The 25838-nt window shown below is 43.8% G+C and overlaps 2 protein-coding genes and 1 pseudogene across 2 annotated transcripts; all 3 read right to left on the minus strand.

The window, feature by feature from the left end:
- Nucleotides 1-3656: 3656 nt before the first annotated feature.
- On the minus strand, nt 3657-4329 carry LOC147986180 (uncharacterized). The gene is made up of 3 exons (XM_087539996.1): nt 4195-4329; nt 3982-4101; nt 3657-3894 (listed from the first exon to the last, which is right to left on the minus strand). Exons 1-3 carry the CDS (start codon nt 4276-4278, stop codon nt 3664-3666), a joined length of 435 nt encoding a protein of 144 aa, XP_087396122.1. The 5' UTR covers nt 4279-4329; the 3' UTR covers nt 3657-3663.
- A 399-nt stretch (nt 4330-4728) lies between these two features.
- LOC147986181 (protein FAR1-RELATED SEQUENCE 3-like) lies at nt 4729-7792 on the minus strand. The gene is made up of 3 exons (XM_087541905.1): nt 7442-7792; nt 7229-7327; nt 4729-5352 (listed from the first exon to the last, which is right to left on the minus strand). Exons 1-3 carry the CDS (start codon nt 7790-7792, stop codon nt 4729-4731), a joined length of 1074 nt encoding a protein of 357 aa, XP_087398031.1.
- A 77-nt stretch (nt 7793-7869) lies between these two features.
- Nucleotides 7870-9393, minus strand: LOC147986182 (putative protein FAR1-RELATED SEQUENCE 10; annotated as a pseudogene).
- Between the last annotated feature and the right edge of the window lie 16445 nt (nt 9394-25838).

A 25838-nucleotide genomic window follows, 5' to 3' on the forward strand; every position in this document is an offset into this window, starting at 1 on the left:
ACTACATTATCTGCTTCAACCTCTATGGTTTATGAGAGAACCGGTTAGCATTTTCACCAGATCTAAAATAGTCAATCCAATCATTTGCTTTTAAAAATGCATACCTTTGCTTTCCAGCTTCTTCTCTAACTCTCGAGCATATTCTTCATCTCTTGCAACCATTGTCCGAACTGGACATCCTGTTGTACTGGGAATTGTCGCCCCAACGACACAGCTTGGCCCACCTGACATGGAAAGTTTTGGTTTTTTGGTTATGTTAGTTATGCTTTGTTATACATCGCATACCATTTTTGTATTGTTCTGCTTTTCAATTGAAGTGTCTACACACAGTCAGTACCACTCACCCGGCGATTCAAACATTGACTGCAGACAGAAGGCAATATCATCGTCACCAAAAGCACCGGATCCAAACGCAACATGCTCACCATGTTTAGCTACGGGCCCACATATCAGAGCTAACCCAAAAACAAGGTAAGTCAGCATTCTTTTGAAGCAATACACCAGACTCGGACCGCATAGTCCAATTTCTGAATGTAATAGATTTTTTACCTTGTTCAGCAGGTGCTCCAACAGACCTACAGCTTGAAGAGCCGACGACCAAGTGCCCACTCGAACTGCTGCTCCCAACACCTGCATTTTCATAAACATTTTCTGGTAAATAGCTAACTACCTCAGCAAATTATACCAAGCTACACTAGAATCTGCGGTACGAAAAGACTTCTTCTATGCGTCATTTACATACATGATAGTGGACGGATCATTGCCGACGTGCTAATGGCACCTAGGTATAGCTTGCTCCCAAAGCAAAACTGAGGCTTCTTCATTTTGTCAGCTGCCTGCCTCATTAGCTCATCAACCACCGAGCTTCGGTTTGCTTCATTAGTCTCTGCTACAACAGTTAATATAGCATCCACTAGCATTGACCTAACATGATCCTCCAGCACGGACATGATGCTATGCATGCCCTGTCATAAATAGCATAGACAAACAAAGTCGCGCATAATCGTCACTACCTTGCTAACCTATGCCACGCGTAGCCTTAGCAAACAAATGATCAAACTCAAAATTCAAAAAATCATATCCTCAATGTACGCCGCAATTCCATGGGGTACAAACCTTGTATCTCCGTGTTTCTTCTGGCATTTCTCTGTCTTCCTCAAACAAAGTTATTAGCTCATCCATCTTCTCAGATGAGTGAGCTACAATCTTGGGCACCAGGTCCGTGTTCATGTTCGCGCCCTTGAAATCAACCCACTCAAGGCAGAATAGATGTTGATTGGAGAAGCACAACAACTTAAGTCAGCAAGAAAAAAACAAATAGGGCAACTTATTTTTCTTCATGCATGAATTTTTTGCAACAATGTTCACCTGCACGGGGAGATTGCACCCTCCTATGGTGTATGCCTTTGCACCACTTAGCAGATCTGCTTTGAATTTCTCAGCGGCTCTCCTTGTCACAGTCAGAATGTACCCTGCCCAATCATACTTTCCAATTTTGCTTGGGTCCTCCACACATGCCAGTAGTTCATCTGGCACACTGGCTTGGCCACTCTTCAGGTCCACCTTAGTGCAGCAGACAAGCAGAGTGTATGCTATGCGCGCTGCCTGAAGTTGCTCCGCCGACATCTCATCAGGATCACAAATCTGAGCAAGTTTTTGTAGCTCTCTTACCTTAACTCCAGCCGAGGCTCTAACATCCAGTCCCAACAAGGACTGCACCTTCTCTACAGTTTGTGCCCTGTCTGCCAGAGGACCAAATTTTACAGACCTCGGCCTGGACACGATGCCAGTAATCCTAAACACAACATCCTTGTCTAAGTACCTAACCTGCCCATCTGGAAAAGCCATACCCATCATTTTCGGATCTAATCTAGACAACACCCGGGCGTAGAACCTCCTATTCATTTTACCAGCCACCCTAACTGTCAGGAAACTGCCAAGCCCGGTACTCCTCACCACTGGGTACAAAATTGAACCCACACTGAACCGAGTTGTTGGAGTGGAGGTGTTCCCTATCGATGGCCCCGGTAGCTTCTCTACAGCAAGCGCTGCCACCGTTTGCTGGATCTCGCTTGCATCCAATGTGCCCGGGAGCTCGAGCATGCTACCCCATGGACGTGCAGTATGCCCAGATCCACCATCATCAGTCACTTCCCCACGGCTCCTAGTACGACACTTCTTCAAGGAAGAAGCCCCCCCCCCTCATGCTGCCACCGAAGCTACAAAACCAGATCAAGACAAAGCGAGAAGAAGGCGTCAACATCAAATAAGTTAGGATTTTGGACAAATCAAAAGTTGACCAGAAGCATCAGATCTACTAACCAGCAACACGGCTTTGGTTGAATCCCTTTTCTCAAGCGCCAAGGCCCAATGTTGCTCCTATGGTTTCTTTCTCTCGCTCCTCTCACTCTCCATCTCTCTGTCGTTTCCTATGTGGAACTGGTGTACCAGGGAGTAGAGAGTGGGGGAAATGGGAGCAACACTATAAGGGGTGGGCCAACGCCGGTCAGTTGTAGCCACAACCTTTTCAATTTTGCTCCCATGTCTAAAAACATGTGACGTGGAAACCTTGTTACCATATGGTCAGGTTCACCAGCCTCCCGCTGGGGCGCAAACTAGCGGGATTTTTCCCGCCCAACACCCTACCCACACCCCCCACCCCACCACACCTGTTTCACGCCTTGTCGGTGTTGTATGATCACCGTTTCTCTTTTGCACACTTCTATCACCTGCAGATGGCGTTTTTTACGTTCTTATTTTTCAATTGACACCATTTAAATTGTCGACTAGGTCGCCGGTATGCCCCTCCCTTCCACGTCGCGGTCATTGTTAATCAAGGAACATAGCTGCAGGTTCTAGAACGGTGCACAATGGGTTCACGGCAATTTGTATGCACACTCCTACACGTAGGCAATGGCACACGCATGATCACCCCCGGTGCATGATCGAAACCGGTTTGTACAGTTCAATGGTCCATGCGCACGTGCCAGCCACCACCTCGGACCGCACACGTGCTCGACGCTATCAGCCAAACCGAAGAGCATTCTGACAACAGTCGCGGTTCGCTGATGGCCCATTTGCAACTATCACACGCTTAAAGCCAAAATTAATTCAACCCCCACCAATCAATGTGCGGCAATCAGAAGAACTACATGCAAGGGGGGTCCACAATCATGCATGCAAGACACAAATGATAGCACTTTTGCCTTTCTCTTATTGACTAGTCACCGTCCAAGATCAATGTGTGCCACGGTGTGCGGAGGGGTGGTGGTGAGTGGGGGCGCATCCAAATGGTTCTCTGCGGCATCGATAGTAGCGTCACACTTTTTTAGTCCCCATCTACATGATTCAGTATGTCGTTAACGTATCTAGCAAAGATATTTTTTTGTCAGCGCGGCATTCTACTAATGTTGTCAACTTCTGACAGATCAGGGGAAAGCGATAGGCACATGAAGTACTAATGACCACGTGCCGATTACGTCAAGTTCATCATCTTGACGAATTACAACCACACAGGGGAACACACAAAAAGGAGTCTTGTAAGTGCACAAGGAGGGACCCTTTGGAATGATTAATGAACTAATCTAGCGATACATGTCACCACCCAGGACGAAAACTAAAGTTTTGAATAGTCAACTTGCAGCATTGACCCTTCACCGAGACCTATTCCAGGCGGCGGCGCTTCACGCTTGACGAGCACACCTCATCTTGGTCCTCAGATTGATCGTCAGATGGCCACACCATCACTGACTCCTCGAACTCTTCCAGGGAAGGAGGTTCAGCCCCGACATATGCGTTCTCGGCGTCGGGGTCGGGGTCCGCCACCACCTCAAGAAGCACCTCGCCGGCGACCTCCAGCCCAAAATCAACCTGGACGGAACCATCGGCAAGCACCTGCGGATACGCATGTTTACGAACAGTTTAGGACGAATTTAGGGATGCGTTCTTGGCCGATTCAGCTATTAATTGACTTATCGTTACCTTTAAAGCGGCAGCTGCCTCTCCATCCGCTGGTTCATGGCCCTCTCCCTGGACTTGCCCATGTACTGAACTAGCTTCCCCGCTGGCCTGCGGCGCATCTCCGGCAGATAACCCCAGCCACTGGCGAATGGACAACAAATCAACAGATTTTTCAGTTGTGTGAAAGTTACCCTCCCCCCGGGTGGCTTCAATGAAAAGAGAGAGACGACGTACCTGCGCGAACAAATCGCTGTCCATCTTCCACGTCAAGCCGGCCGTCAGGATCCTCAAGCTCGACCAGCTAATCGACCACGCCATGGGGATGCAGCAGCTGAACCTGTACGATGTGTGCGTGCACTCTGTGTTGCACTCCTGCAAGCCTTTCTATGCAGTCGACGGTGGAGGGCAGACTGGCTACTTAAACCCACGGAGCCAACGTGGTGCGTACCGATACCACTCAACCCCCCCCCCCCCCCCCCCCCCCCCCCCACCACCACCATCCCACATGCCGTTCAAAATTCGAAATTCAAACAAAGGTGTGCCCCCACATAGCAAGGCACACACACGCTTCATAAACAGATCAGCCTAACGACCCTGCTGCACAGCAATCGGCTCGCAGGCATCCATTTTTTCCGAAATACACACAATGTTTCATCAGTTATGTTTCACCACATGCACTAACAAATACAAACACCAAATCAACACCATGGAGGAAAAATGCATGTCTCAACCAAATAAATTTATACAATGTTGAACTAACTAGCTCTTTCATGGACTAGTCTGCAGTTTGACAGCCTGGGCATTAGTGCAGGTGTTCCTCCTGTGCCCAGCAACTCCACAGTTGCTGCACTTTGCTTCCTTCCTTGGTTTTTTCGGAAGATCACCTCGTTCTGGACAAGTCGTCTTCTTGTGTCCCTTGCCCCGGCAAATACTGCAATATCGGGTTCTCTTACTCAACTCTTCATACAGTGCCTTCTCATGATTGTTCTTTGGATGTCCGAGCTTCCTCCTCTTCTCCGGTGCATCAAGACCTGCCAAAGTATCAACATTCAGCTCCAGCGCATCCATGCCCAATTTTGGGTTAGCTCCTTCGCATTGATCAGCTTCATCATTTGGCAACGGAGCCCTGTCCTCCAGGCCCAAACCATCCCTTTGGTCTTCGTATTTAGCCAAAGCAGCAATCCCATCCCTAATTATCTTCATGCCTCTCTCATAAGCCTCTATTGATGCATCACCGAGACGCACCAGCTCCATTGTGTGCACATACAAAGCAGTGTGCCGGTGGGTCATCGTCCTACTGTCGGCATGGTCTCGCTGGTATATCTGTAGGTGTGACTGGAGCACATCCCTCGCATCCCTAGTCCACCTCTTCATTATCAACTTAGGAGGGATCTATGTGTAGCCAAGGACATCCATAGCCTGCAATACAAAAGCATCAGCCAGGCATTTGGAGAGCCGCCGCAGTTGATCTCCAAAGATAATAACTCGAGTTCTTTTTTTCACCTTTAGCATGTGGCAGCATGGCATGTCCATGTGCTCGAATAGACTGCACTCACACTTCATCATAGTGCCATCATGAATTATCTTCACTTCGAACACAACCCTCGACCATCTCTCACGCATATCTGCTTGAGTGTGTGTCGCTTTGTAAATATTACATTTTTCGATTTCCTCAATCCGCCACTACTAGGAAAAGGCTAATAAGTGGTGCACCTGTTTTGGCCATTAATGGCGCACTATAGGTGCGTCACTATTATCACGCCATTAGTAACAAATACTAATGGCGCACCTCTGGTGCGCCATTAATATCCCAGATAGTAATGGCGCACCTATAGTGCGCCATTACTATGCCTATCTGGTGCGTCATTACTATCTGACTTAGTAATGGCGCACCACATAGAAGTGCGCCATTACTAACAATTTTTTTCAAAAAAAATTCAGAATTTTTTTTCATTTTTTTATTTTTTCTTAATCTCGAGTCACTATGGCTTAATCAACTCAGAGGGGATGCCGCTTACTACTCAAATCCAAGGAATTGCAAAAGTTGCGTTCTTATATGCAAGAAGAAGACTTTGAAAGAACAAAGAAGTTTGGATCCGCAAAAGTATGCTTCGAGAATCAACTAACCGACAAATCCGTAGCCCAGGTGATTCGCTGCCTCCCTCTCGCCGGGTCAATATGCTTAATCTCAAGTCAAATCGCATTCCGTGGTCAAACTTTTTGGAAGGTCACCCATCCTCACACTACTCCAGCCCGAGCACGCATAACTTCGCGGTTCTATCCAACCCCAGCACCAGCTCACTTCACAGGCACTTGTTGATATATCTATCATATCAATTCTATTAATCCTTGTTGATGTCTAGGACTTTGTTCATATTCATGAGTGTGATGAAATTTTGAAAAAATATTTCAAACTTCCCGGTCATATTACGTATCATATTTTGAAAAAAAATTCCAAAAAAAAATTGAAACCAAATTTTTTTTTCTGTTACTAGTGGCGCACCTAGCAAATGGTGCGCCACTAGTAACTTTGATTTTTTTTCATTTTCCCCCTCTAGATCTTAAAAGCCCCGTATCTTTCGTTCTGTTAGGTTTTTGGGGATTCTGAAAATCTTGAACGTTGTTCCCCATGTTCAATTCGGATGTAACTTTTTGAGTAGATCATTTTTCATATAAAAAACTTTTTAATCCGAGTTCGTATGCAAAAGTTATGCCCATTTTACTAAATTCCTGAGAGATTTTGCAAATAAAGTCGAAATTCATATTTGTAAATTTTCCCAACAACTAGACCACATATCACATGAGAAACTTATTTTCTTTTATTTTTTGACATTTCCATCATTTTCTTTTATTTTTTCTAAAACTGAAAAGGCGGTCCACTGGGGGGTGCAAAGAAAGTTAGTAATGGCGCACCTGTTACGTGGTGCGCCATTACTAGTTTTTGCAAAAAAATTAAAAAAATGTTAGTAGTGGCGCACTATACACTGGTGCGCCATTACTAGTTTTGAAAAAAAAGTAAAAAAATTGTTAGTAGTGGCGCACAGAGTGTGTGGTGCGCCATTACTAGTTTCAGAAAAATAAAAATGAAATAAAATTTGTTACTAGTGGCGCATCGTAGGTGTGGTGCGCCATTAGTGATATGGACATTAATGGCGTACCTACACATGGTGCGCCACTGCTATATAGCAGTGGCGCACCACATATGTGGTGCGCCATTAATGTCCATATTAGCTATAGTCGTTTTCCTGGTAGTGCGATATGCATGCGCCTGATACAGTAGATCACTGAGCTTCTCAAACATCGCCCTCATGTAAATCTTGCCATCATGCCTCTCAAGAGACATATTGCACTTCACCACCGCGCCACCCTGTGACCACAAAACAACACTTTTCCAAGTCAGACTGCAACCAAACGCAGGTGGTTTAAGGTAGAACAGGCAGTTCCAAACTAACCAAAACCAATCAAAAAATGTCATACTCACAATTTTATTCCGTTTTTCTTCATAACTCTCATCTGTATCTCGAGCGAACTGCAGCCGCATGTAATGCTTCACAAACATGTGCATCAGACAGCCGGGAGGGAGATAAGACTTCAGCATGCTGTTAGCGCTCTCGCTCCGCTGCGTGCTTGTCATCTTTGCACAGAATACATCTTTGAAAAACGGCTTCGCCCACTTGTACCGAAGCTCGTATACCTGGGCCAGGTAGGAGTGACTTTCCAGGTTGTACTTCTCTATCATCATCTTCCAGGCTTCCTCAAACTCATCGATTGTCAGCATGTGATTCACAACCTTGTGGAACTCATCTCGGAAACCTGTCTGCTTCAAGTACATTGGCCCAAGGGGTTCCTTTGTCTTCTTCAGCACATGCCATTTTCACCAACGGTGAGCTATCGAGGCAAGTACATTTTTTAGCACAACCTCCATGGCCCCGCATTGATCTGCACAGCAACAACAAATTCACCAGACAGGCAAAGTTTTGTTAATATCAATTCATCTGACAACATATATTATAGTGTGCAAATAATGTTGTAGTGTATAGAGACACCTGTTCCAGTTGTTTCTTACCTATTAGAATAGTTACAGGAGGTTTACCTCCCATCATCCTAACAAACTCCGTGAAAACCCACTCAAAGCTCTCAACCTGCTCATCTCTTAGAAGCACAACAGCTAGAATGATGCTCTGGAAATGGTTGTTCACACCAACAAACAGGCCAAATGACATGTGATACATATTTGTCTTGTATGTTGTATCAAATGTAACTACGTCACTGAAATAAATGTACTGGTTTCGGCTGCTTCCTGTAGCCCAAATCAAATTTTTTATTCTGCATCCTTTATCTGGTTGCACCCTGAAAACAAATTTGTGATCCTTAGCGGCTATCTCAGCGAAGGCATCGATTGTCTTCCTCACATCATCTTTGGCTTTCTCCCTATTTATCTTACCGCACAGGTTGCATAGAGACCTTTTGGTGAACAGAACATTATCAGCATCACCGAAAAAACTTGATATTATGATGTACACCTTTGTGACATTGACATTGTTCTGCCGTAGCTGCTTCACCAAATCTTTGGTCTATATATCTATATGCTTGTGCGATGGACAATGCACTTTCTCTCTGCATGTCTACATCAATGAATGATTGTGAATTGGCATGTGCTCCGTTATGTACCAACCATTGTCAGATGTTCTTAGCAATCTTATTATCGCTGGGCACTCACACCGACACGACCTGATGTTCTCCTAGATGGGTTTCCCCTGGAAAATAATAAAACCAAATTGTCAGCCTGATTATTTTCCCCCACAACAAAACTAAATCCAGACTGCTTCTGTTCAAGATTGCAAGAACTCACGGAGTATCCGTGGACAACTTCCTGCATACACTTTGTCTTCTCCGCATTCAGCCTGCTCTTGCCGTATCTTATGCCAAATCCATGTTCCCATGAATACAGATTATAAAAATCATACGCCTCTCCTAATGAATCAAATGTCATACCAACTGTTGGCTCAACTACATGATCACCTGGTTTCTCGGCATATCCCCTAATTGTTTGTTATAGAGCACCAACTCTGTCAGGGCATGAAGCTCTTTCTAGTGGCTGATTCCCAACTCTCACCCTACATAAAAATCATGCATTTTTCTCTTTCATTCAGCACCACAGCAGATTAAAGATTCTAAGAAAATCTTACTAAACTTGCCACCTACAAATTCCTAGTAATACAAGAATAAAACAAGCCAGGTTATCAAATTTCTCGGTTCAGGCATTTCTGCTATCTGAAACAAATTCTGCAGTTTTTTCATTCTTTTCTACAGTAAGTAAATAGCTCAGGAAATGCAGAAAAATGAAATGAAATACCTTCCGGTCCACCGTAGAGCCTGCGGATCTACCTTCCCAGTGGACTGAACAGAGCCAGCACCATCACCTTCAGCCATTTCTCCCTTTGCAGCACCATTATGCTCCCCATCCTCAATGTCATCTCCGTTATCACCTTCACTCTCGCTGAAACAAGACCTAGTTCCTCCAACAGCACCAACACTTGCTTCTTCGCCCAACACACTTGCCCCGTAGCCAGTACAGGTCCTCGCGAACCCACATAAGTGAAGGAAATATGCCCTAGAGGCAATAATAAAGTTGTTATTTATATTTCCTTATATCATGATAAATGTTTATTATTCATGCTAGAATTGTATTAACCGGAAACTTAGTACATGTGTGAATACATAGACAAACAGAGTGTCACTAGTTTGCCTCTACTTAACTAGCTCGTTGAATCAATGATGGTTATGTTTCCTAACCAAAGAGATGAGTTGTCATTTGATTAAAAGGATCACACCATTAGAGAATGATCTAATTGACTTGACCCATCTGCTAGCTTAGCATGATGATCGTTTAGTTTGTTGCTAATGCTTTCTCCATAACTATACATGTCCCTATTACTATGAGATCATGCAACTCCCGAGTATCGTAGGAACACTTTGTGTGCTACCAAACATCACAACATAACTGGGTGATTATAAGGGTTCTCTATAGGTTTCTCCGATGGTGTTTGTTGAGTTGGCATGGATCAAGATTAGGATTTGTCACTCCGATTGTCGGAGAGGTATCTCTGGGCCCTCTCGGTAATGTACATCACTATAAGCCTTGCAAGCAATGTAGCTAATGAGTTAGTTACGGGATGTAGAATTAGGGAACGAGTAAAGAGACTTGCAGGTAACGAGAGTGTACAAGGTATTGAGATACCAACGATCGAATCTCGGGCAAGTAACATACCGATGACAAAGGGAACAACGTATATCGTTATGCGGTTTGACCGATAAAGATCTTCGTAGAATATGTAGGAACCAATATGAGCATCCACGTTCCGCTATTGGTTATTGACCGGAGACATTTCTCGGTCATGTCTACATAGTTCTCGAACTCGTAGGGTACGCACGCTTAACGTTCGGTGACGATCGGTATTACGAGTTTATGTGTTTTGATGTAGCGAAGGTAGTTCGGAGTCCCGGATTTGATCACAGACATGACGAGGAGTCTCGAAATGTTTGAGACATAAAGATCAATATATTGGAAGCCTATGTTTGGACATCAGAATGGTTCCGGATGAGTTCGGGCATTTTCCAGAGTACCGAGAGGTTACCGGAACCCCCCAGGGAGTATATGGGCCTTATTGGGCCTTAGTGGAAAAGAGCAGAGGGAAGGAAAAGGCACGCCCCCCAAGCCAATACGAATTGGGAGGGGGCCGGTGATACGTCTCCAACGTATCTATAATTTTTGATTGTTCCATGCTATTATATTATCTGTTTTGGATGTTAATGGGCTTATTTATACACTTTTATATTATTTTTGGGACTAACCTACTAACCCAAGGCCTAGTGCAAATTGTTGTTTTTTTTGCCTATTTTAGTGTTTCGCAGAAAAGGAATATCAAACGGAATCCAAACAGAATGAAACCTTCGGGAGAGTTATTTTTGGAACAAACATGATCCAGGGGACTTGGAGTAGACGTCAAGAAATCTACGAGGAGGCCACGAGGCAGGGAGGTGCGCCTGCTCCCCTGGGCGCGCCCCCCACCCTCGTGGGCCTCTCATAGCTCCACCGACCTACTTCTTCCTCCTATATATATCCATATACCCTGAAAACATCCAGGAGCACCATGAAACCCTATTTCCACCGCCACAACCTTCTGTACCCAAGAGATCCCATCTTGGGGCCTTTTTCGGAGCTCCGTCGGAAGGGGAGTCAATCATGGAGGGCTTCTACATCAACACCATAGCCTCTCTGATGATGTGTGAGTAGTTTACCACAGACCTTCGAGTCCATAGTTATTAGCTAGATGGCTTCTTCTCTCTCTTTGGATCTCAATACAATGTTCTCCTCGATCTTTTTGGGGATCTATTTGATGTAACTCTTTTTGCGGTGTGTTTGTCGAGATCCGATGAATTGTGGATTTATGATCAAGTTTATCTATGAACAATATTTGATTCTTCTCTGAAATCTTTTATGTATGATTGGTTATCTTTGCAAGTCTCTTAGAATTATCAGTTTGCTTTGAATTACTAGATTGATCTTTCTTGCAATGGGAGAAGTGCTTAGCTTTGGGTTCAATCTTGCGGAGTCCTTTCCCAATGACAGCAGGGGCAGCAAGGCATGTATTGCATTGTTGCCATCGAGGATTAAAAGATGGGGTTTATATCATATTGCTTGAGTTTATCCCTCCACATCATGTCATCTTTCCTAATGCATTACTCTGTTCTTATGAACTTAATACTCTAGATGCATGATGGATAGTGGTCGATGTGTGGAGTAATAGTAGTAGATGCAGAATCGTTTCGGTCTACTTGTCGCGGACGTGATGCCTATATACATGATCTGTTGGGGAACATAGTAATTTCAAAATTTTCCTACGCACACGCAAGATCATGGTGATGCATAGCAACGAGAGGGAAGAGTATCATCCACGTACCCTCGTAGACCGTAAGCGGAAGCGTTATGAGACCGCGGTTGATGTAGTCGAACGTCTTCACGATCCGACCGATCCAACTACCGAACGCACGGCACCTCCGAGTTCAGCACATGTTCAGCTCGATGGCGTCCCACGAACTCAGATCCAGCTGAGCTTCACGGGAGAGTTCCATTAGCACCACGGCATGATGACGGTGATGATGTTGCTACCGAAGCAGGGCTTCACCTAACCACCGCTACGACATGATCGAGGTGGATTATGGTGGAGGGGGGCACTGCATACGGCTAAGGGATCAATGATCAACTTGTGTGTTCTAGGGTGCCCCCTGTCCCCGTATATAAAGGAGTAAGGGGGAGGCCGGCTGTCCCTCCTAGGGCGCGCCAGGAGAAGGAGTCCTCCTCCTAGTAGGAGTAGGACTCCCCTTTCCTACTCCTACTAGGAGGAGGAAAGGAAGGGGGAAGGGGAGAAGGAAAGAGAGGGAGAAAGGACGAAAGGGGGGCCGGCCCCCTAGTCTAATTTGGTTTGGGCTAGGGGGCCGCGCGCCCTGCCTCCTTCCACCACTTGGCCCATGAGGCCCAAAACTTCTTCCCCGTATTCCCGTAACTCCCCGGTACTCCGAAAAATACCCGAATCACTCGGAACCTTTCCGATGTCCGAATATAGTCATCCAATATATCGATCTTTACGTCTCGACCATTTGAAGACTCCTCGTCATGTCCCCGATCTCATCCGGGACTCCGAACTACCTTCGGTACATCAAATCACGTAAACTCATAATACCGATTGTCACCGAACGTTAAGCGTGCGGACACTACGGGTTCGAGAACTATGTAGACATGACCGAGACACGTCTCTGGTCAATAACCAATAGTGTAACCTGGATGTTCATATTGGCTCCTATATATTCTACGAAGATCTTTATCGGTCAAACCGCATAACAACATACGTTGTTCCCTTTGTCATCGGTATGTTACTTGCCCGAGATTCGATCGTCGGTATCTCAATACCTAGTTCAATCTCGTTACCGGCAAGTCTATTTACTCATTCCGTAATGCACTATCCCGCAACTAACTCATTAGTTGCATTGCTTGCAAGGCTTATAGTGATGTGCATTACCGAGAGGGCCCAGAGATACCTCTCCGACAATTGAAGTGACAAATCCTAATCTCGATCGATGCCAATGTTGGAGATATGCCCTAGAGGCAATCATGTATGATGATATTTCCTATGTGTTTATGAATAAAGATAGTCCTTGGACATTATCAATGATGTGTATCAGCAAGTACGTGACTTGTTTGTGGGACTATGCATTATATGATGACTGTCCTAAAAGGTCCCTAGTCGAAAGGGCTATGTGGACGCGCAGCCAACTAGACTAGCATATGACACGATCGATGGCTTGGTCTCACAAGCCATGGAGCATTGGATGCTAACCGGATAATATGGACTTGGAAGGATCTGGTCGGATTCGATGTAGTCGGATCCGAGTCGAGATAAGGTCCAAGTCAGATAGACCCAACTATGAGACACAGCGATATGTCATCTGTGAGTCTCTAGTAGAACATATGTTCTATGTCCTAAGACCTTAGCTGACGCATGTACTCGGGATGGTAACAGACTTTCTTTGGGCCGACCAAACGCTACTCCGTAACTGGGTTGTTATAAAGGTAGGTTTCGGGTTTGTCCAGAACCATGCTGCGAGACGTGGTCGAGCAAGATTGGATTTGCCCCTCCGATCAGGAGAGATATACTCTGGGCCCCTCGTGTGATCCGACCAGGATAAGCATGGCCATGCGACAAGGATTATGAGATAATCCGATTTGTGGTCGGCATCACTGGAACGATAAAGAGGTCGGGCTAGCACAAGGATGACAGACTCGCCTTGAGCTCGACAACATATATCGTGTGGCAGAAGGAATGGAAGTGTGATGTACAGGTTCGCTAACCAGCTTCATAGTCTGCTTGGTGTTTGGCATGCCTTGCTAGAGGATGCTACCAACCGTGTAGTTCGGATCGACCAAGCCGACTTGAACCTAAGGGGTCGCACGCTTAAGGGAAGGAACCTACGAGGTCGGATCCGAGGACACTGGTCGGATGTGATCCAAACTGTATTCGGATTGTGGCCGAGTAGACTTATGGGCTTTAGGTTCCGTGCGAGGCCCAAGTGTTGAGCCCGTGACGGACGCCTATATATATAGTGGAGGTGCGGCACACTCATGGGCTGATCGCTTCGGCGCTGTCACTAGGGTTTGCATGTGTTGCGAATAGACACCTCCACTCGCCGCCGATTGTGTGATCGGACCTAGCAGTCCGCCGCACGACGTTCCTCCTGCACGCACGGATACCGTTAGAGGCGGTGCACTTGCGCCGCTCCGGCGAACTTGTATGTGGGAACCGACCACCGGTTGTACGAGGGAGATCGGATGAGGAGGAGACGATCCACGCGGACGTGCTGCCCCAACTCTTCTTCCGCTGCACGGCACTGCGCGTCTAGTGGTAACGAACTGTGATCCATCTCCCGTAGCATGTTCTTGGTTGTTCTGCACGTTAGAAATTTTAATTTGCAGTCAACGCACCCTACCATAGATCCCAACAGTGGTATCAGAGCCTCTGCTATAGGATTTGGATTCAGATCATATGCATATTAGATATGTGGAGGCAATAGATGAGATCTGTTGTCATTGATAAGAATGGCTGTGTGCACGGTTGATGAGATCAACTGCACATGGGGATCGATGTGGCTATGTTTTCTGTTGATTGGGATTGATGAGGTCGTGACACAATCTACCCCTACCGGTTGGTTATCCGCCATCGGGGTTAACAGTGAAACTTAAATCCGAATCGAATTCGCAATGATCGATGAGATCGGTCAGATCGGAGAATTCGGCGTGACGGAGTTCAGATGTGATCTGTGATTTCCGAAAGCACCGGGCGCTACCCGCACCCGCGAGGGGCGCTGCCCCTTCGAACCCCGCCCGCTAACCGGCTAGCGGGACCGCCGTGTGCGTAGCGCATTGTATTTCGTACACGATCACTCAAACCGGTAGAATGTGATTCTATGCATAACTTTATTTTGGAGGGTTTGATGTGAATAGTATGGCTCATGTGTATGTGATGCATGTGTGTAAATTATACATGACCTGCGTGTCATGTTTCTCGGCCGGCAGGAGCCAAAGTGCTGTCATTATATTGTAAAACGACATGTGTGCCGACTTGTGACTCTATGTAAAATTCATTACTAGATGTAGTAGTTGGATAATAGAGATCAGGTTGGTGGCTTGCGTCCCGGCGTGACAAACAAGATGGAGTTCCTAGATGGTCATCGGAGTCGGAGCCAACCTGGAAGAACATCCATGAAGGAGCCATACTATTTCACAATATGTGTTTATTTGTGATTGTCATGCTTCCTTGTTTTCTATGCATGTTAGAATGGTAGAAAGATCCCTCATGAATATCAAGCGAATTGCCATCCCCGATGTTGCACCTTCGCACGTCAAGTACGTCTAGTAGTGGGCTCATAAAATTGGGGTGCTGCTAGGTGTCCTTCAACTGAAGGGTTCGTGTCGGACACAGACATGCACTGCATTAGGTTGACTTGACAAGGCTATCAAAACGGTTTTGGGCCTTGTGGCAAAAGAGGTCGGGAGCCGGGGTATGAGATACCTACCCGACCGACAGGAGTCGTATAGAGATACGATCAGCAAGGAGTTGCTTACCGGATAGGCATGTTGTCTAGCAGTGATGCTAAAGCTCACTAGTCGCATGTGCTAGTCGGATCCTGAATCACTGAGAGTTTGTGGAGGGATGCTAACTTCAGTGGGAGTATTTCTGTTTAAGGCTAGAATTACTCTACATAAACACAATGCTTAGTTATTGCATATTTTTCTGTTGTAGATCAATGGCACCACCTGCTCAACCTAACTTTGCATTGAAATCAATTCTGGAAAAGGATAAACTGAATGGAACAAACGTTACTACCTGGTATAGAAATTTGCGAATTGTTCTCAAGCATGATAAAAAAGGAACATGTTCTAGAGGATCCGCTTCTAGAGGAACCTGCCGATAATGCTAGTACCACAACCAAGAATGCCTACAAGAAACTCGTTGATGAATCAAACGAGATCAGCTGCCTCATGCTGGCTTGTATGGAGCCCGATTTGCAGCAGCATTTCGAAGATGTTGGGGCTTTCGATATGATCGAGAGTCTCAACAGCATGTTTCAGGTGCAGGCTAGGACCGAAAGGTTCAACGTATGGCGATCCTTGATGGATTGTAAGCTAAAGGAAGGTGGTCCACTGAGCCCGCATGTGATCAAGATGATCGGATATGTGCAAGCTTTGGATCGGTTGGGCTTCCCGCTCTTGGATGAGCTGGCTACTGATGCAGTTCTGGGTTCTCTTCCACCCAGCTATGGGACGTTCATCTCGAACTATCATATGCATGGCATGGATAAGAAGCTCACTGAATTGCATGGGATGCTCAAAGTGGCAGAGCAGGATATTAAGAAAGGCACGCATCAAGTGTTGATGGTGCAGAAATCAGCTAAGTTCAAGAAGAGTTGGTCTAAGAAGAAGGCTAAGGCAAAGGGCACGGAGATGGTAACCTCCGCCGCTGCGCCGAAGTCTGGACCGGACTCAAAGACCATTTGCTATCATTGCAAGGAAACTGGTCACTGGAAGAGGAACTATAGCAAGTGGCTTGCAGAGCATGGCAAGAAGGCCGAGAATGCTGCTTCAGGCAAAGGTACACTTGTTGCATATTTTATAGACATTTACCTTGCTGACATACCTAGTAGCTCTTGGGTATTTGATACCGGGTCGGTTGTTCATATTTGCAACTCGATGCTGGGGCTAGTAAGAACTAGGCATGTGGCACAAGGGGAGATTGACATCAGGGTCGGCAACAAAGCAAGAGTTGCTGCGTTGGAGGTCGGCACGATGCAGCTCCAGCTTCCTTCTGGATTTATTTTGGAATTGAATAATTGTTATTACATTCCTGCACTTAGTCGGAACATTATTTATGCCTCATGCTTGATGAGTCAGGGTTATGAATTCAATTTAAAGGACAATGGTTGTTCGATTTATTTGAATGGTATGTTCCAAGGCTATGCACCCATTGTGGATGGGTTATTTATATTGAATCTAGAACAGGAACCGGTCTATAACGTGAATGTCAAGAGGCATAAGCCCAATGAGATAAATCCGACATACTTCTGGCATTGCCGGCTTGGACACATTAGTCTGAAATGCATGAAGAAGCTCCATGATGATGGACTCCTAACTTCGACCGACTTTGGGTCATTCGAGACATGCGAATCATGCTTGCTCGGCAAGATTACTAAGTCTCCTTTCGCAAAGAGTTGCAAGAGGGTATCCGAGCTGTTGGAACTGATACATAGTGATGTGTGTGGACCAATGAGCACAATTGCCAAAGGTGGCTATCGGTACTTCGTGACTTTTACCGATGACTTGAGTAGATATGGATATATCTATTTGATGAGGCACAAGTCAGAGACTTTTGAAAAGTTCAAAGAGTTTCAAAATGAGGTGGAGAATCAGCTCGGCGAGACTATAAAACTTCTACGATCTGATCGTGGAGGTGAGTACATGAGCCAGGAGTTTGATGATCATCTTAAAAGCAGAGGTATAGTACCTCAGCTCACACCTCCGGGTACGCCACAGAGAAATGGTGTATCAGAACGGAGGAATCGCACCTTGTTGGACATGGTTTGATCTATGATGAGCAAGTCGTATTTACCCTTGTCATTCTGGGGATACGCTCTAGAAACTGCAGCTTTCACACTTAACAAGGTACCATCAAAATCCGTAGACAAGACACCGTATGAGATGTGGACCGGGAAGAGTCCCAGTTTGTCTTTTCTAAAGATTTGGGGTTGTGAAGCATTTGTCAAGAAACTTATGTCAGACAAGCTTACACCCAAGTCGGATAAATGCATATTCGTGGGATATCTGAGGGAAACCTTGGGATATAACTTCTACAACCGGGAAGAGAACAAAGTGTTTGTTGCTCGAAACAGGGTTTTCCTTGAGAAACAGTTTCTCAGTCGGGAGGCCAGTGGGAGGACGGTCCGACTCGAAGAAATTCGAGGACCACTGATAACCCACAAGTATAGGGGGTCGCAACAGATTTCGAGGGTAGAGTATTCAACCCAAATTTATTGATTCGACACAAGGGGAGCCAAAGAATATTCTCAAGTATTAGCAGCTGAGTTGTCAATTCAACCACACCTGGAAACTTAATATCTGCAGCAAAGTGTTCAGTAGCAAAGTAATATGATAGTAGTGATAACGGTACCAAAAGGTAACGGTAGTAAAAGCAATGTTTTTGGTATTTTGTAGTGATGATATAAATAGCAATGGAAAAGTAAATAAGCGAAGCACAATATATGGAAAGCTCGTAGGCAATGGATCGGTGATGGAGAATTATGCCGGATGCGGTTCATCATGTAACAGTCATAACCTAGGGTGACACAGAACTAGCTCCAGTTGATCAATGTAATTTAGGCATGTATTCCGAATATAGTCATATGTGCTTATGGAAAAGAACTTGCATGACATCTTTTGTCCTACACTCCCGTCGCAGCGGGGTCCTTACGGAAACTAAGGGATATTAAGGCCTCCTTTTAATAGAGAACCGGAACAAAGCATTAACACATGGTGAATACATGAACTCCTCAAACTATGGTCATCACCGGTAAGTATCCCGATTATTGTCACTTCGGGGTTAACGGATCATAACACACAATAGGTGACTATAGACTTGCAACATAGGATCAAGAACAGTCATATATTGATGAAAACATAATAGGTTCAGATCTGAAATCATGGCACTCGGGCCCTAGTGACAAGCAATAAGCATAGCAAAGTCATAGCAACATCAATCTCACAACATAGTGGATATTAGGGATCAAACCCTAACAAAACTAACTCGATTACATGATAGATCCCATCCAACCCATCACCGTCCAGCAAGCCTACGATGGAATTACTCAGGTGAGCATCATGAAATTGGTGATGGAGGATGGTTGGTGATGACGATGGCGACGGATTCCCCTCTCCGGAACCCCGAACGGACTCCAGATCATCCCTCCCGAGAGGTTTTAGGGCTTGGCGGCGGCTCCATATCGTAAAACGCGATGAATCCTTCTCTCTGATTTTTTTATCCCCAAAACTCAATATATGGAGGTGGAGTTGGAGTCGGAGAGGCAACAGGGGGCCCACGAGGTAGGGGGCGCGCCCCCCACCCTCGTGGAGAGACGGTGGGCCCCCTGGCCATCATCCTTGGCAGGTATTTTTCTTATTTTCTGAAAAGTGTCTCCGTGAAGTTTCAGGTCATTCCGAGAATGTTTGCTCCTGCACATAAATAACACCATGGTAGTTCTGCTAAAAACAGCGTCAGTCCGGGTTAGTTCCATTCAAATCATGCAAGTTGGAGTCCAAAACAAGGGCAAAAGTGTTTGGAAAAGTAGATACGTTGGAGATGTATCAACTCCCCCAAGCTTAAACATTTTCTTGTCCTCAAGCAATTCAGTTGACAAACTCAAAGTGATAAAGAAAAACTTTTACAAACTCTGTTTGCTCTTGTTGTTATAAATATGTAAAGCCAGCATTCAAGTTTTCAGCAAAGATTATAACTAACCACATTCACAATAACGCATAGGCCTCAAGTTACTCATATCAATAGCATAATCAACTAGCGAGCCATAATAATAAAACTCGGATGACAACACTTTCTCAAAACAATCATAATATGATATAACAAGGTGGTATCTCGCTAGCCCTTTCTGAGACCGCAAAACATAAATGCAGAGCACCTTTAAAGACCAAGGACTAACTAGACATTGTAATTCATGGTAAAAGAGATCCAGTCAAGTCATACTCAATGTAAACTAACAATAATGAATGCAAATAACAGCAGTGCTCTCCAACTGGTGCTTTTTAATAAGAGGATGATTACTCAGCATAAAAGTAAATAGATAGGCCCTTCGCAGAGGGGAGCAGGGATTTGTAGAGGTACCAGAGCTCGGTTTTGAAACAGAGGTGAATAATATTTTGAGCGGTATACTTTCATTGTCAACATAACAACCAAGAGATGGTGATATCTTCCATGCTACACACATTATAGGCGGTTCCCAAACAGAATGGTAAAGTTTATACTCCCCCTTCCACCACAAGCATCAATCCATGGCTTGCTCGAAACAACGAGTGCCTCCAACTAACAAGTGTCCCAGGGGGGTTTTGTTTGCAATTATTTTGATTTGGTTTGCATAAAGCATGGGACTGGGCATCCCAGTGACCAGCCTCTTATCTCGTGAGTGAGGAGCGGAGTCAACTCCTCTTGAGAATAACCCGCCTAACATGGAAGATACAGACAACCCTTGTTGATACATGAGCTATTCGAGCATACAAAATAGGATATTTATTTGAAGGTTTAAAGTTTGGCACATACAAATTTACTTGGAACGGCAGGTAGATACCGTATATAGGTAGGTATAGTGGACTCATGTGGAATAACTTTGGGGTTTAAGGGATTGGATGCACAAGCAGTATTCCCGCTTAGTACAGGTGAAGTCTAGCAAAAGACTGGGAAGCAACCAACTAGAGAGCGACAATAGTCATGAACATGCATTAAAATTAATCAACACCGAATGCAAGCATGAGTAGGATATAATCCACCATGAACAGAAATATCGTGAAGGCTATGTTGATTTTGTTTCAACTACATGCGTGAACATGTGCCAAGTCAAGTCACTTAAATCATTCAGAGGAGGATACCACCCTATCATACCACATCATAACCATCTCAATAGCATATTGGAACGCAAGGTAAACCATTATAACTCATAGCTAATCAAGCATGGCACAAGAAACTATGATCTGTAGTTGTCATTGCAAACATGTTTATTCATAATAGGCCGAATCAGGAACGATGAACTAATCATATTTACAAAAACAAAAGAGGTCGAGTTCATACCAGCTTTTCTCATCTCAGCCAGTCCATCATATATCATCATAATTGCCCTTCACTTGCACGATTGAACGATGTGAATAATAATAATAATAGTGCACGTGCATTGGACTAAGCTGGAATCTGCAAGCATTCAATAAATAGGAGAAGACAAGGCAATATGGTCTCTTTTGTCAGATCAACAATAATGCATATAAGAGCCACTTCAACAATTTAATCATGGTCTTCTCCTATCGACCCCCAAAGAAAAGAAAAGAAATAAAACTATTTACACGGGAAAGCTCCCAACAAGCAAAAGAAGAACAGTAAATATTTTTGGGTTTTCTTTTTAATTATTACTACAAGCATGGAAAGTAAACTAATTAAAAGCTACAACTAATTTTTTTGGTTTTTCCTAAGGTTTATTAAACACACAAGAAGAAAGAATAAAAAAGGAAATTAAGCTAGCATGGATGATACAATGAAAAAGTATGAGCACCGACATTTAGCAATGAGTGAATGAACATGAATATAGTGTCGGTGGGAAATACGTACACCCCCAAGCTTAGGCTTTTGGCCTAAGTTGGTCTATGGCCACGGCTGGCCTGGCTGATATCCATAATAATAGTTGTTGGGGTCGTACTGTGATGCAGCAGCTATCGCCTGCTGAGCCGCAGCGTGGCGACGAGCAGCCTCCTCTCTCCTCTCGTACTCATCTGCCTCCTCTCTGGTAATAGTATATCCTCCTCTTGCCTGATAATCAAAGAAAGCAGGAGCAGGGAGAGTAATACGGACAGCACGGCGTCTGTCAAAGATTAGTCGATACTGGAGAGGTGATTCGTTCCTCTCGACAAACTGGTGGTGAACCATAGCATTAAAATCTAGATGGGCAGGAGGTAATTCAATATCATCTTCGCGCACATCTATACCAAGAAAATTAACTACGCGGGTTGCATAAATTCCACCAAAGAAATCTCCATTAAGTCTATTCAGATGCAACCTACGTGCAAGAATGGCTCCCAAATTATATGATTTGTCTCCTAACACAGCACTCCTAAGAATACTGAGGTTAGGGACACACACGTGACATGCCTCATCTTTACCATTTATGCATCTACCTATGAAGAGAGCAAAATAATGTATAGCAGGAAAGTGAATGCTCCCTATGGTAGCGTGTGTAATATCTCTAGATTCTCCCATAGTTATATTAGCAAGAAAATCTCTAAATTCAGATTTGCGAGGATCTCTTATACTACCCCATTGTGGAAGTTTGCATGCAGTGGAAAAATCCTCTAAGTCCATGGTATAAGATTTATCATAAAGATCAAACAGGACAGTTGGAGAATTACGTGAAGTTGAAAATTCAAACCTCCTCACAAAGGAGCTAGTGAGCTCATGATACTGACTGCACTTCTCTTCCTCGAAGCTCACGAGATCAGAGTTACGCAAATATGCGTTGAATTCTTCTTTTGTTCCCGCTCGATCCATAAAATTTTCAGAAGGCCACTCACAAGGACGCACTAGAGCGTCTCTTGGTGGCTCTTCGTCAGCATCACGCATTGTAAGCCTGGGTCCTTGCTTCTTGGAAGAACCACCTTGGAACATTTTCCTAAGCATTTTTTACCTCTAAAAAATTCTGAAAATTTTTAGTAACTTCAAAATAAAATTGAACCAAACTCAATAATATTGATAGCAACTACTCCTACAAGTGCCTAGGGCATATATCATGCATCAAAACTACTTTTGACCATATAAATTTGACATGCAAGCTCAAGAACAGGGTCACCTAAGCAGCAAAATTTTGCAATGAATAAAGCACTAGAACAAAAACTAATTGGACCAATGGACGAGTCACATACCAAGGAACAATCTCCCCAAGCAGTTTTGTGAGAGGTGCTTTGAGCAAGGAGATTGAAAATGGCAGGAAAACGAGCTTGGACTCGCGTTTGAGTTGGTTATTCGTGTTTGGGGGAGGAAGATGAAGTGTATGGGTGAAAGGATAAGTGAAGGAGGGCCACTGTGGGCCCACGAGGCAGGGGGCGTGCCCTAAGGGGGTGGGCGCGCCCTCCACCCTCGTGGGAAGGTGGTTGACCCCCCTGGTGTGTTCTCAGTTCCATAAATCCTCAAATATTCTAGAAAAAATCATATTTAATTTTTAGGGCATTTGGAGAACTTTTATTTTTGAGGTATTTTTATATTGCATGGATAATCAGATAACAGACAGAAAAATATTTATTTTTATTTTATTTGATATAAATAACAGAAAGTAAAAGTGGGGTACAGAAGGTTGTGCCTTCTAGTTTTATCCATCTCATGATCATCAAAAGGAATCCACTAACAAGGTTGATCAAGTCTTGTTAACGAACTCATTCCGAATAATATGGAACCGGAGAAATTTCGAATAACACTATGTTACCTCAACGGGGATATGCACATCCCCAATAATAAGAGTATCATATTTCTTCTTGACAGTAGGAAGAGGAAATTCAAAACCTCCAAATATAATCGATGGAATTTTTCCAATAGAGTTGATACTATGAACTTGAGGTTGTTTCCTCGGAAAGTGTATCGTATGCTCATTACCATTAACATGAAAAGTGACATTGCCTTTAGTGCAATCAATAACAGCCCCTGCAGTATTCAAAAAGGGTCTTCCAAGAATAATAGACATACTATCGTCCTCGGGAATATCAAGAATAACAAAGTCTGTTAAAATAGTAACGTTTGCAACTACAACAGGCACATCCTCACAAATACCGACACGTATAGCAGTTGATTTATCAGCCATTTGCAAAGATATTTCAGTAGGTTTCAACTTATTCAAATCAATTCTACGATATAAAGAGGGAGGCATAACACTAACACCGGCTCCAAGATCACATAAAGTAGTTTTAACATAGTTTCTTTTAATGGAGCATGGTATAGTGGGTACTCATGGATTTCCAAGTTTCTTTGGTATTTCACCCTTAAAAGTATAATTAGCAAGCATCGTGGAAATTTCAGCTTCCGGTATCTTTTTCTTATTTGTAATAATATCTTTCATATACTTAGCATAAGGATTGGTTTTGAGCATATCAGTTAATCGCGTATGTAAAAAGATAGGTCTAATCATTTCAGCAAAGCGCTCAAAATCCTCATCATCCTTTTTCTTGGATGGTTTAGGAGGAAAGGGCATGGGTTTATGAACCCATGGCTCTCTTTCTTTACTGTGTTTCCTAGCAACAAAATCTTTCTTATCATAACGTTGATTCTTTGATTGTGGGTTATCAAGATCAACAGCAGGTTCAATTTCTATATCATTATCATTACTAGGTTGAGCATAATTATGAACATTATCATTAACATTATCACTAGTTTCAGGTTCATTACCAGATTGAGTTTCAGCATCAGAAATAGAAATATCATTTGGATTCTCAGGTGTTTCAACAATAGGATCACTAGAAGCATGCAAAGTCCTATCATTTTTATTTTTCTTCTTTTTAGAAGAGCTAGGTGCATCTATATTATTTCTCTGAGAATCTTGCTCAATTCTTTTAGGATGGCCTTCAGGATACAAAGGTTCCTGAGTCATTCTACCACCTCTAGTCATAACTCTAACAGCATTATCATTATTCTTACTGTTCAATTCATTGAGCAAATCATTCTGAGCTTTAAGTACTTGTTCTACTTGAGTGGTAACCATAGAAGCATGTTTACTAATAAGTTTAAGTTCACCTTTAACATTAGCCATATAATCACCCAAGTGTCCAAGCATATTTGAATTGTATTTCAATTGTCTACCAAAATAAGCATTAAAATCTTCTTGCTTAGCCATACATTTATCAAACTCATCTAAGCATAGGCTAGCAATTTTAGTAAATGGGATTACAGCTTTATCATATCTATAGAGAGAATTTACCTTTACTACCTGTGTCGAGTTATCAAGACCATGAGTTTCTTCAATAGGTAAAGGATTAAGATTACATGTTTCTTCAACAGGCGGTAAATTAAGACCATGTATTTCTTCAATAGGAGGTAAATTCTTAACATCTTCAGCTTTAATACCCTTTTCTTTCATAGATTTCTTTGCCTCTTGCATATCTTCAGGACTGAGAAATAGAATACCCCTCTTCTTCGGAGTTGGTTTAGGAATAGGCTCAGGAATTGGCTCCAGAGGTATCCAATTATTTTCATTTGTCAACATATTATTCAATAGAATTTCAGCTTCATCCGGTGTTCTTCCCCTGAAAACATAACCAACACAACTATCCAGGTAATCTCTGGAGGCATCGGTTAGTCCATTATAAAAGATATCAAGTATTTCATTTTTCTTAAGAGGATGATCAGGCAAAGCATTAAGTAATTGGAGAAGCCTCCCCCAAGCTTGTGGGAGACTCTCTTCTTCAATTTGCACAAAATTATATATATCCCTTAAAGCAGCTTCTTTCCTATGAGCAGGGAAATATTTAGCAGAGAAGTAATAAATCATATCCTGGGGATTACGCACACAACCAGGATTAAGAGAAGTAAACCATATCTTAGCATCACCCTTTAATGAGAACGGAAATATTTTAAGAATGTAAAAGTAGCGAGTTTTCTCATCCTTAGTGAATAGGGTAGCTATATGTAGCGACCCGACCCAAATGGATCAAGTCTCTGTGCTTATGTGTCATCCCTGGATCAGTATGCTGACACACACAGTACTCGAAGGATTTATAACAGAGGTAAATCACATGTATAAAGTAACGTGAATACTATTACCTCAATCCAATATAGCGGAAGCAACAAGGTTGTGGTTTCCCATCAACACCAACGGCAAAGTTGAGTGTAGAAATCGTAACCCTAACGTATCACTTACTCATCGTAAGAAACCTGCAACATAAGACGTTGCAGCCCGAAAACGGGTCAGTACATTGAATGTACTGGCAAATTCACACCATAGAGAATGATGAACAATGACTATCACTA

Source organism: Triticum urartu, chromosome 2A, assembly GCF_056163025.1.
Source record: "Triticum urartu cultivar PI428250 chromosome 2A, HENAU_Tu73, whole genome shotgun sequence".
NCBI lineage: Eukaryota > Viridiplantae > Streptophyta > Magnoliopsida > Poales > Poaceae > Triticum > Triticum urartu.